The sequence below is a fragment of the Stomoxys calcitrans genome, chromosome 4 (genome assembly GCF_963082655.1).
Source record: "Stomoxys calcitrans chromosome 4, idStoCalc2.1, whole genome shotgun sequence".
NCBI classification, from domain to species: Eukaryota; Metazoa; Arthropoda; class Insecta; order Diptera; family Muscidae; genus Stomoxys; species Stomoxys calcitrans.
In genome coordinates, this window is record NC_081555.1 from 29,317,313 (window position 1) to 29,330,046 (window position 12,734).

At 40.5% G+C, this 12,734-nt stretch overlaps 1 protein-coding gene across 21 annotated transcripts in view; it reads left to right on the forward strand.

Moving 5' to 3' along the window:
* Nucleotides 1–12,734, forward strand: part of LOC106083366 (homeobox protein cut) — a 41,081-nt gene that overhangs the window by 24,122 nt on the left and 4,225 nt on the right. For 17 of the 21 annotated variants that reach the window (XM_059366391.1, XM_013246444.2, XM_059366393.1 and 14 more), the window contains 5 exons: nt 6,282–6,437; nt 11,306–11,840; nt 11,907–12,026; nt 12,110–12,352; nt 12,420–12,683. In XM_059366391.1, the coding sequence (XP_059222374.1) occupies nt 6,282–6,437; nt 11,306–11,840; nt 11,907–12,026; nt 12,110–12,352; nt 12,420–12,683 (1,318 nt within the window). The remainder of the gene's footprint in view (nt 1–6,281; nt 6,438–11,305; nt 11,841–11,906; nt 12,027–12,109; nt 12,353–12,419; nt 12,684–12,734) is intronic. The other 4 variants (XM_059366407.1, XM_013246472.2, XM_013246436.2 and 1 more) reach the window with 3 other exon arrangements.

Below are 12,734 nucleotides of genomic sequence, written 5' to 3' on the forward strand. Positions count from 1 at the left end.
AAAATTTCAGTTTATAGACCGATTGGGATTATACTCGGCGCTGATATTGGAAGTCAAAACTCAAGTCCTTGTGCAAAATTCCAGCCAAATCGCATGAAAATTGAGGCTGCTTGGACTATATATGGGGACTATATACAAATCTATACCGATATGCCAAATTGGCAAACCCCAACGACTTACATCGATCGACAGACAGACAAACAAATGGACCTGGCTAGATTGGCTCAGAATGTCACGATGGTCAAGAATATATATTTATTTATAGGGTCTCAGGTCAATATTTCAAGTTGTTACAAACGCAATGACTAGATTAGTATATCCCCCATTCTATGGTGGTGGCGGCTATTAAAATTATTTATACTTTTGACCTCCAAATATACTTTTTAGTTGCATTTTACATATTACGATTTATATCAATTGAAACTTCTGTCACTCTTAAAATAAGACCCTTCACACATACATATTTACAAATATTCTAAAATACCTAACGAAATGGGTTTCGTAGTTGGAGTTTGCAAACATTTTCACTTAATTTCTAACACAAATAATAAACATATCCGTACATTGACCTAATGTTAAAGTCGTCTTTCTAAGCCTTGCCTTATGCAGGCCCATTTTATTTAATAGCCTATTTGACTTCTTTTCTGCTGCTTCTTCTTCATCATCATAGTGAGCTTCTTATGCACTTTATAGCTCATGTGGTATTTTTTTCTATTCTCAATGCGTAGTCATCACATTTACAAGTTTTGCATACCAATTAGGATGCGTTCCAGCGACTGTGTTGTCCAACGCCGCCTGGTGCATGCAGACTAACAAGCGTTCACTTGGAATATTTTGGTAGGTCAGTTTTACACTCACACTGCCAATAGAGTTGTAATGCAAAAATAATCCATAAGCAGCCGTGCAGGTACCTTTGCTATTTTAATGTTTTCATGTTCGTTTTTGTTTTTGGTAGTGGTATTTTCCAAGCCACATGATTTCACCAAAGTAGGTGAAACAATGCATACTAAGTGCTTAAAATTACTTAAAAAATTACAAATAAACAAATAAGAAAACACAAAACAACATAGACTAAAATTTCATAGATTGAATTTTGCCTAGATAGGCAGAGACCAGCAGATTTTGCATTTGGAAAGTTTCGTTAGGCATGACAAATGTCTTGCTGTCATCGATTGATCGATCAATGTCCCAATCGATTAAGAAAATAATTCGGTGCGCCAGTTAATGGTTCAGCTGTCGCAATGAGTGACAGCTTAGTCTAGAACCAAACAGGGTCATATGAACTGAAAAGCTTTGAGAAGAATGCGATCAGCTGGCGAAGATTTGCACGTATTGGATATGTGAAATTCACTTAGGGCCATCTACACCAAATATGATCGAGAAAAGTTCACGAATATATTAGCCCCCATTAAATTATGCCAAATTATAAGAAGACTTATCACCTAATTTGATTTTTTTAGATTGATTATTATTATTGTGCCTTTACCGATGTGAAGGTATATTTGAAGTCCATATTCCTGTTTTAAAACTCTTTTACCTTTACCGGTGTGACGGTATATTTGAGGTCTATATTCTTGTTTTAAAACTCTTTTAATTTTTCTCATTTCTCTTCATTCGTCAACACAAAGCACATTTTTATCTACATTCTTTTTATACCCTCCACCTTAAGATGGGGGTATACTAATTTCGTCATTATGTTTGTAACACCTCGAAATATGCGTCTGAGACCCCATAAAGTATATATATTCTTGATCGTCATGTCATTTTCAATCGATCTATGTCCGTCCGTCCGTCTGTCGGTCTGTCGAAAGCACGCTAACTTTCGAAGGAGTTAAACTAGTTAAGCTTGTATTAGTGTAGGTCTGTTGGGATTGTAAATGGGCCAAATCGGTCCATGTTTTCATATAGCTGCCTTATACGTGTCTAATATGGTCTGAATCGATCAATAGCTTGATACAGCTCCGATATAAACCGATCTCCCGATTTTGCTTCTTAAGCCCCTACAAGGCGCAATGCTTATCCGAATGAACTGAAATATTACACAATAGCATATTCTTATTCAATATTCTTTGTTTGCCTAAAAAGAGATACTGCGCATAGAACTCGACAAATGCCATCCATGGTGGAGGGTATATAAGATTCGGTCCGGCCGAACTTAGCACGCTCTTACTTGTTTCTTAATAAAAACTGTATTATTTTTATACCCACTACCACAGGATGGCAATGACCGCTTATCTAGTCATTCCGTTTGCAACACCTCGAAATATTGATCCGTGACCCTATAAAATTAAGTCGATCTAGCCAGGCCAGTCCCTCCGTCTGTGGAAATCGCGACAGCGGTAGAACAATTAAATATATCCGAAATTTTGCACAGAGATTTCTTTTCGATCTCAATCATTCCAACAACCTTGGAAATATCAAATTGGTCATATCGGTTTAGATTTGGATATAGCCCCCGTATAAACTGATCTCTAGTTTTGATTTCCTAAGCTCCAAGAATTCTAAATTTTTACCAGATTCGGCTGAAATTTGGCACAAAGACTTTTGTTCTAACTTCCAAAACCCATGGCGAGTACGATCCAAATCGGTCTATAAACTGATATAGCCCCAATATAAACCGATTCCCAGTTTTGGCTTCTTAAACCCCTAGAGGCCAAATTTTCATCCGATTTGGTTAAAATTTGGGCAAAGAATTTCTGTTCCGACTTCCCCGAATATAAATCGATTCCCAGTTTTGGCTTCTTGAACCCCTAGAGGCCTCAATTTTCATCCGATTTGGTTAAAATTTGGGTAAAGAATTTCTGCTCTGACTTCCCCAATATAAATCGATTCCCAGCTTTGGCTTCTTGAACCCCTAGAGGCCTCAATTTTCATCCGATTTGGTTAAAATTTGGGGAAAGAATTTCTGCTCTGACTTCCAACATCCAAGTAGAACTGATACAGTCCCCATATAAACCGATCCCAGGATTTGACTTCTTGGGCCCCCAGCAGCCTCAATTTTTATCCGATTTAGCTGAAATTTGGCCAAAAAATAATGTTCTGACTTTCAACATCCATGGTAAGTATGATTCGAATCGGTTTACAAACTGATATAGACCCCATATAAACCGATCCCCAATTTTACTTCAAACGCCTAAATGCGTCAATTTTCATCCGATTTGGCAGAAATTTGGCACAAAGACTTCTGTAACTACTTTCAGCATCCTTGCCAAGTATGATCTGAATCGGCCTATAACTGATACAGGCCCACTTAATAATATATCCCGATATACATTATTGAGGCCACAAAAGCCGAATTCAATTCCCGATTTGATTGTTACAAAATAATTCAAATACAAACTGAGTTGTTAAGAAAAAATTTTTAACGGAATACATGGTGGTGGGTACCCAGATTCGGTCCGGCCGACCTTAACTCGTTTTTACTTGTTTAGTTTACTTTTATCTATCTTTTTGTATAAGGTGTGAGGTCGTCGAGAAAGACGTCAGACTAATCCTCATATTTTTGAGGCCAGTCTGAATTATCGAATGTGAACATTCGCAATTTGTTTGACTTTTTTAAACGATCTGGATGGCCAAAGGTAGGAACTAGAAGGAATCTTCGTTTTGCACTTCCTGTGGCTAAGAAATTGACGAACATTTCTTAGTTTATCTGATTGCAGATAGCCGCTTAAACCTAACCTAAACGTAGCCTAAAGCCTCATTGCAAATGCAAATTTGCCCATGAACATTCCATTAAGGAACTGGGGCAAACTTCTCTCGGAGTGCTGTCCGATTCAATTTTAAGCTCAATGATAAGGGACCTCCTTTTTTCATGTTCTAAGTACACTATCTGTATCTGGTTACAGATTTCATTCTTTGTCTCTGCAGAGAGATGTTCTTGTACCATCGGTTTGGTAAAGTTTCCGAACTTCATTCTATATGCTGTACATTTCCATTCGCTCAAATTCATGTCTTTACATTTCCCTGTAGAATAGACTTTTCTCCTCTCTCTCTCTCTTTTCCCGATACCGCCCCTTCGCCCGGTATGTTGCTACAGATTTCAGGGCTTTTCTTTATAACGCATTATTGGCTTCAGTAGCATTTCGACACAGAGGAGACCTCCATGGCCTAGATGTTAGCATGTCCGCCTATGATGCTGAACGCCTGGGTTCAAATTCTCATCAGAAAAAGTTTTCAGCGGTGGCTATCCCCTCTTATCCCACCAATAACTCACTCTGTAGTTTCGAGCATTAAAGGCACCCAGTATTTAAGTAAGAGACGGAGCCGCCCGCCCTCTCATTGAAACTCTACTCTGAAACAGCTGATTGTCCGCAACTGAAGTTGCAACTACTCTGCATACCCACGAAGCCGTCCACTATCTCTGGATACGCCTTATAGCTCTCAGCTGTGCTTTATATGATAATGATGATACTCATACTCATCCCGGGCCGGAATAGGAAAAAAACTGCTCCTTTATAACACATCTAGCCCTATCCGAGCCCAATACGTATCTGATTTGATTTAAATATTGTTTTTGTTATGACGCCCTATACATGTGCCAATTATTTCATTTCATAAGGGACCGGGGATACTTCTCTCATATCAATGAGTGCAATCCGATTAAAGTTTAAGCTCAATGTTAACGGACGTCCTTTTTCCAAATTCCACTTGATAGAAGAGTTTTAACATGGCAGGATACTTCACAAATGGAGCTAGCCTAAGTAATGGTATAACCACCGCTGAAAAATTTTCTGTTGATCTCGCCGGGGTTTGAAGCCAGGCGTCATAGGCGGACATGCTAACCCCTGCGCCACGATAGCCTCAAATCGGTGCATATCCTGATATTGCTCCCATATAAAACTATCATTCGATTCTCCTACAGAGATTACGAGATCTCCTAAAGAAATCGTCAGATCTCCTAAAGAGATCATCAGATTTCCTAAAGAGGTCATCAGTTCTTCTAAAGAGATCATCAGGTCTCCTAAAGAGATCGTCAGAACTCCTAAAGAGATCATCAAGTCTCCTAAAAAGATCATCAGATCTCCTAAAGAGATCATCAAATCTCCTAAAAAGATCATCAGATCTCCTAAAGAGATCATCAGATCTCCTAAAGATATCATCAGATCTCCTAAAGAGATCATCAGATCTCCTAAAGAGATCATCAGATCTCCTAAAGAGATCATCAGATCACCTAAAGAGATCATCAGATCTCCTAAAGAGATCATCAGATCTCCTAAAGAGATCATCAGATCTCCTAAAGAGATCATCAGATCGCCTAAAAGAATCTTCAGGTATTCTGTTTCTCTGTTGAGTTGACTGGCCTCGGTTTGCCCTAAATTTACGCAAGGCTTTAAAACATTTAATTTTTTGTTTAGTTATGTCTACCTTAACGAGGTTTGTATCAGGATCGTTCTGATTGCATTGCCAAACAGCATATATTTTTAAATTACAGCCTCTCAGCAAAAATCCCCTTTTAACTAATTTTGCTCGCAAACAAACGATAAAGCAAACCAATTTTTTAACTATTCATTTTTCTTTTTCCTATCGAGCACAACATATTTTCTTTATTTAAAATCCGATCCACCCCACCCTATTATGCATTAGAAAAAACATCTAAACAATAATAAACAACAAACAAATTCGATTGTGTTTTAGCTAATATAACTCAAGTTCATATTAATCAGTGTATATGTGTATTTTTCTTTTAAATGTAAATGTTTTTATATAAATCGGTGTGTTTTCTAAATGTGTGTTGCTCTCTCTCTCTCTTTCTCTCTTTATAAAACTTCATTAATCTTATCGATCTGTGGTCTGGAACTTTCAAAGACAATGTGTGTGTGTTACTTATTGTTATCCTTCATTTATAGCTCTCTCTCTATGTTTATTAGTTCTATTGGAGATTCCACTTCAATTTTTAAGGAAACGGAAATCGAAAAACTTTAACAAAAATAAAAAATAAAACAGAAATCTAAACCTGCAACCCTCTAAGCAAGATAATATGACATGCATTTGATTACTAACTTTGATTCGTTTATTCGTTGTACTTATCTCTGTGTATGTGTGTCTATATATACAATAGCATAAATCTACTAATACTCATATGTATTTATAAATCTACTTATCCAATCTAATCGTATTTATATGTACTCGTATGTATGTATGTTTATATATCCTGCCGTAACGTATTTAGTGGTTTCCTTCATCTATCGGTGTTTACTCTTTTTTTCTATGTCTAATTGAGTTTGACTTGAAACCGATATTAATTTATGATTTGTTTTTCCTTTTCCTGCCTATTTATACAGGATGAGTTTCATCCGTTCATTGAAGCCCTGTTGCCATATGTCAAATCATTTTCGTACTCGTGGTTCAACTTACAAGCAGCCAAGCGTAAATACTACAAGAAACATGAGAAACGCATGTCATTGGAGGAGGAGCGACATTGCAAGGATGAACTACAGGTAAGCCAGAAAAAAAAACAATTAAGGAAAGACAAACGCCGGACAGTGCAGACTACATAATACCCTACACCTATCCAGATGTGGGTATTGGACAAAACCACCATATGGACGCTATATGTAGTTCAGTTTTATGGGCTTCAGCAGAGTGGTTTAGATCGGTAATAAAACATACATATCTAAATCTACACCGATTTCTATGAAATTCACCAGTAATTTCGAGAGCCAAAAGAGAATCCTTCATGCCAAATTTCATGAGAATCCCGTATTTCTATATGGGAGCTAGTGTACAAATCTGAACGCCCCTAGATTAAACAAGTAAAGCGCGCTAAGTACGCTTCACCATGGATCGCACTTGTCAAGTTCATTGTCCGGTATCTCTTTATATGCAAACATAGCATAATGGATTAATATTACTATGCTATTGGAGCTTTATATCAACCAAGTCAGTGCAAAATGTCAGCAAAATCGGATAAAAATTGCTCCCTATAGGGACTCAAGTAGTAAAATTGGGAGATCGGCTTGTATGGGAGTGACATTAGGTTATGGCTCGATAAAGACCATAATTGGGTTGGCACATATGTTGAAGATCATAGGAGAAACCGTTGTGCAAAGTTTCAGCTGAATCGGATAAAAATTGCGTTTCCTAGTGGTTCAAGAAGTATAATCGGGAGCTATATCAGGTTTGAACCGATTTAGACCTTAGGTTAGGTTAGGTTGAATGGGTCGCCCACCAAACGTGAGTTCACTCGGAGGCCAGTTTGGCCCATTGTGGTACCCTAGAGAGAGAAAGGGAAAAAAAAGGAAAATGAGAGACCTCGTACTAGAAGTTATAAACGAATAATAAGAAAAAGACAGGAGAAGTGGAGAACCCCGAGTGGGAGGTGAAGAACCGCCCTTCGCTACGCAAGTACGGACCTATCTACGCCGGAGCCTGTGTCACTCCCCCTTCGGAACCAACCTGCTCCCTTAACAAACCTCAGGAGAGATACCAGAGGTACGTTCGCAAGTTCACCCTGATCACAGACCCGGACAGGAGCAAAACAAGTGCTTAATAGTTTATGACCCCTGTTAAGGTACTCATCGACCTCTTAATCGAACGCCAGACCTAACTCAACATAGTTGTTGGAATTGGATTGGCACGTATGTTGATATTAATAGGAGAAGCCGTTGTGCAAAATTTCAGCTGAATCGGATAAAAATTGTGGCCCCTAAAGGTTCAAGAAGTATAATCGGGACCATATCAGGTTTGAACCGATTTAGACCTTACTTAACATAGTTGTTGCATTTTGGAATTCTTGGGCAAGCAAACCCAAGGTTTGGTCGCAGAGAAATAGGAGGTCTTCCACAGGGAGGAGATGGACGAAGGAACTCTCCTTGTGATTGGCTTTGATCAAGTCTCCGTGACAAGCTTGGCTATAACTAAAGGCATGGCGCACTACGGAAGCAAAGATGCCTTTTTCAAGATTAGGAAGACTAAGATAGGCTGAAATCCTCATATTGAGACATCAGACCGTGCAGTGGCAGGTGACTCAATACCGCCCAACGAACAGGGGGCTGACGACAAAACAATCACCATCCCTCTCAATATTGGGAAGACTAGGTAAGCAAAGATCCTAATTCTCAAACGACAAGCAGTGCAGGGGCTAGAGACCCAACACAGCCTAACGAACAGGGACCCAACGATTGTCTCAAGATTCGGAAGACTAGAATATATAAAGATGCAAATATTGAAACCTTAGGCAGCGCAGCAACAGGAGTCTCAATGCAGCCTAATGAACAGGGAGCCGACGATGGAACCAAGTTCTACCATTCCTACTCCCAAGAAGCCCATTTAATGGAGGACCAATGATTGAGGTCAGATTTGGATTTGGAAGACTAAGATAGGCAAAGATCCTAGTATCAGGCAGTACAGGGACGGGAAACTTAGCAAATCCTAAAAAACGGGGACCCGACAATGGAACCATTGCCGACATTATCAGGTTTCGCAGCCTAAAAAACGGGGAGCGGACGATGAGACCATCACCCACTCCCAAGAAGATCATTTAATGGACGACCAATGATTGCGGTCATCCAAATAAACCTCCACCGGACCGAAACAGCTACACACGTTCTCAGCAAGGGCAAGATTTATATTGCCTTAATTCAGGAGTCATGGACGACCCAGAACAAAGTTTCTGGACTGAACCATATTCTATGTTAACACTCTTACTCGGCCTAGGACCTGCGTTATTTGTCATACAAATTTGATTTATATATTTTCCCCAGAGTTGTCAAAGTCGGATGCAACAGTATTGAGACGGGGAGACGGTGGGGCATACCTGGCTTCACTTTATCTGGCTTTCGACTCTCCGACACCGCAACCCACGTCGGAGCTTCAACGGCTTGAGAGAAAAGCGAAACAGACAGGAAACGAGGTACTAATAGGGTGCAATGCGAACTCTCACCAAATTTCGTGGGGTAGTACCAACACTAACGACCTAATAGCACTTAATATTGTTAACGGCTCTAACTTTTGTAATAGGATTAGGGAGCAGGTATTAGATGCGGCAATATGTTCGGGAATTCTAATCGATGAGATTGAGGATTGGAAGGTCTCCATGGAACACTCTTTTTCTGATCATCGCTACATTAGGTTTAGAACAGCACGGCCAGCGCCGAATCCGATACGCTTCCGGAATAAGTTGAAACCCAACTGGACAAAATTCGGAAGACTACTCAGAAGAAACCTTGGGCAAGATAATTTAAATTGTCCAAGCATAGAATACATTGACGAAAATGTCAACGGGATTGCGACTGCTCTGATGGGGTCCTTCGAAGATAGTTGCCCTCTTCGGGAAAGGAAATCAGCCCAAGAAAAACCCTGAATGACCGGAGAGATTCGCAATATTGGGAAAGAGGTCCGCAGACTTTTTAACTAAGCACGTCGTAAAAACGCGGAAGTTGTGTATGAGCGGCAAAACGTGCCTCCTGGAAGCTTTTTTGCGAACAGGTCTTTAGCGTTAATGACGCCACCAAGATGAAAAAGTTTCTCTCAAAAACCCATGTCCAAACTGAAACGTTAGTAGAGGACATGGGAGTGAGAGCAGAAACAATGGAGGACATGTTGAGGCTTTTGAAGAAAAAGCATTTTCCACAGGATACGACGGAACTTACGGAGACACGGGATTGTTGAAATAATGCTCTTGATCGAAGGCTTATCATAACGGATTTTATGGTCAAGAAAGCCTTCAGGAACTTCAATCCATTTAAGTCATCCTAACCTGATGGAATATTTCCGGCGTTAATACAGAATGAGGCGGACTACATGGCGCCCCCTTTGGCCTGTATTTTCACAGTGTGCCTAAGACTTACATATACCCCGAAAGCCTGGCAGGAGACAAGGGCGAATATAAGGAAGAAAGTGGCACAGGGCACGCCACAGGGGGGCATTTTATTATGGATGCTGACTGAGACTGGATTTGAACCCGCAGACGATACTTCTTAGGGGTAAGAATCCTAATCAGCTATGAAGAAGTGGCGAAAGGGTCTTGGAGATGGCAAACGACTGGGTTAAAGCCAGAGGTCTCATTGTTAACCCAGAGAAGGCAGAAATATGCCTGTTCACGAGAAAGGCGAAGGTGGGCCAATTTTGCGCACCATGTTTCCTCAGTAAAACGATTTCGTTAACTGACAAGGTCAAATACTTAGGAGCGATCTTGGATAGGAAACTTAATTGGAAGTGTCCCATTCAGGAGCATATTGAGATGGCTTACAGACTCTCTGGCTTTCAGATGAGAAACACAACATTCCATACCAAATTTTATGCAAATCCGTTGAAAATTGTAGTAAGTAGGCCCTTATAAGTGTAAATCGGTCGAATTATATATATGGGAGCTATATCTTAATCTGAACCGATTTCTATCAAAACTCACAGTGTCTTGTTTTTGGGCCAAAAAGCGATATGTACAAAATTTCGTGATAAATTCAATAAAACGACGGACGGACTATCAGCACAGAAAGGATATGCGGACAGACGGACATGGCTTAGCCGAATCAGCAGGAATATCCGAGTCAAACTACACATTTTACCAGTAGTAGTGTAGGGTACAGTTTTTGCGTCGAATTACAAATTTCACCATAGCCACAGTATTGGTGTTGGGTACAGTTTGTGGGTTTGTAATAAATTCCATATAGATGTATACTAAGTTTAGCAATGTCATGCTAGGATCTAAAATACTCAACTGGATTGCTTAGAAGACACTACATAAAACTTTGGACGTCATGGCGGCACGGGTTATCGTTAACCGATCGTCATAATGTGTCATATTTCGCTCATTAGGATCAAAAAAGATAAATGAGGGTTTGCGTTTCTCTATTTGCAAAAAAATGTTTCGCCCTAATGGGATGGAACGGTCTAATGGACAAATACCTAAGCCACTAATCGGTTTGTTGTGCATTTCAAAAAAATTATTTTTTTTGGGACACTCTAATGTCTATAGTGGCATGGGGGAGCATTAAAATCCGCCCCCTCTTTTCAACCTAACCTAACCATACCTTGCTTAATGGACTAAGAAAGTGAATATAAGTCGATCCGTATACATATCAATGGGTCCGTCCATCTCTCTTCCTTCGGAAGTAAGAAACAAATACACTAAGTTCTAATACCCTGTGCTACAGTGGTGTATGGTATAAATATCACTAAAGCTGCTGGGGAGATTCTAACGAGGGGAAATTGAGTCACATACAGTTATAGTTAGACCCTGAAACGTAATGCCTATTGCAGACACCAGAAGAACGTGACAGAAAGACAGACAGAAGATTTTTCTCGTTCACCTAATGATTTTAAAAAATTTTACTCAATTTTCTTATTTCTACTTAACTCCTTGCAGAACGAAAAGGCTGAGGTTAAACAGAAATGGGCTTCCCGTTTGCTGGGAAAATTACGCAAAGACATAACCCAAGAATGCCGCGAAGACTTTGTACAGTCCATAACGGGCAAACGCAAATCGATATGTGTTCTCTCCAATCCCGATCAGAAAGGCAAAATGCGTCGCATCGATTGTTTGCGGCAGGCGGACAAGGTTTGGCGGCTCGATCTAGTCATGGTCATACTCTTCAAGGCCATACCTTTGGAGAGCACCGATGGCGAACGTCTGGAAAAATCTCCCGAATGCATACACCCGGCTTTGTGTGTCAATCCCTATCACATCAATGTCTCAGTGCGTGAACTCGATTTGTATTTGGCCAATTTCATCAATACCCACGATCCATTGAGTAGTCCTACGCCCACAACACCGCCTCCGGGCACACCCTCAACGCCTTCGCTCATGCTCTATAGCAATGAGCATAATGCCAGCACCAACAACAACAACACCAATAGCTCAGACAATAAGAAACACATAGAAGAAGAGCGCAAGAACAAAGGTATGTATCGGCAGGAAGAAGAGGCTCATTTGAAGTTTTCTTGTATCAAGGACAATAACAATTCAGACGTAGACAACACACCATTTGCAGGCTACAGCCACAATCCCTACAATGGTGTTGTGTGCAATGATATAATTTTGGCCACTGGTGTTTTCTCTTCCAAGGAGCTTTGGAAGCTGTCAAAAGGTAATTTTTGCAAATGCAAGCATATGCAAATTTCTACTCACTACGTTTAGACCACGAAATGCATGTGTATGGTTGGAATTAAGAGAGGAACAACTCTTTCATTTTAGCTTCCATATTGGAAGAAACCGCCAATGATCTCATCCAGGCTAGCTCGATCAAATTGGAGCATCCGGCGGCTGCCTATGAGTGCAATACATATCAAATGTCAGCCTCAGGAGCTCCACTGGGTTCGGTGGTGGGAGGAGTTAACAGTGCGGGTATGGTGACAGCAAGTGATGGCAGGGCCTCGGTTAGTGCTTCCATGGTATTGCCCTCGGGTTACAGCAGTAAGTATTGAAGGTAACCAGTAAAGTAAATGAAGACTAACCTATGAAATGTCTATGTGGCACTTAGTTGACTTTGTGGATCCACGCAGCAGCATGCATCTCTCAAACTCCTCTCTGCTGAGGGCCTCTTCGGCTACCACCTGCAAAAGTGATCCCAATGGCTCGCCACAGGATGGCAGCAGTTTCTCTGTGATATTGAGGCAAAATGAAGACAATGGCAGCAATGGCGGAGCCGCTGCCAGCAATAATGCCGATGATCCTGCTCTACAGAGGTACACGCCCACCAGCAATAGAGTGTTGTTGAGTATGGGGCAAATGAGGCCAGGAGAAGGTGAGTACTGCTATATTGCCTTTGACTCTAATGGGATGGAGTCAAAAAATA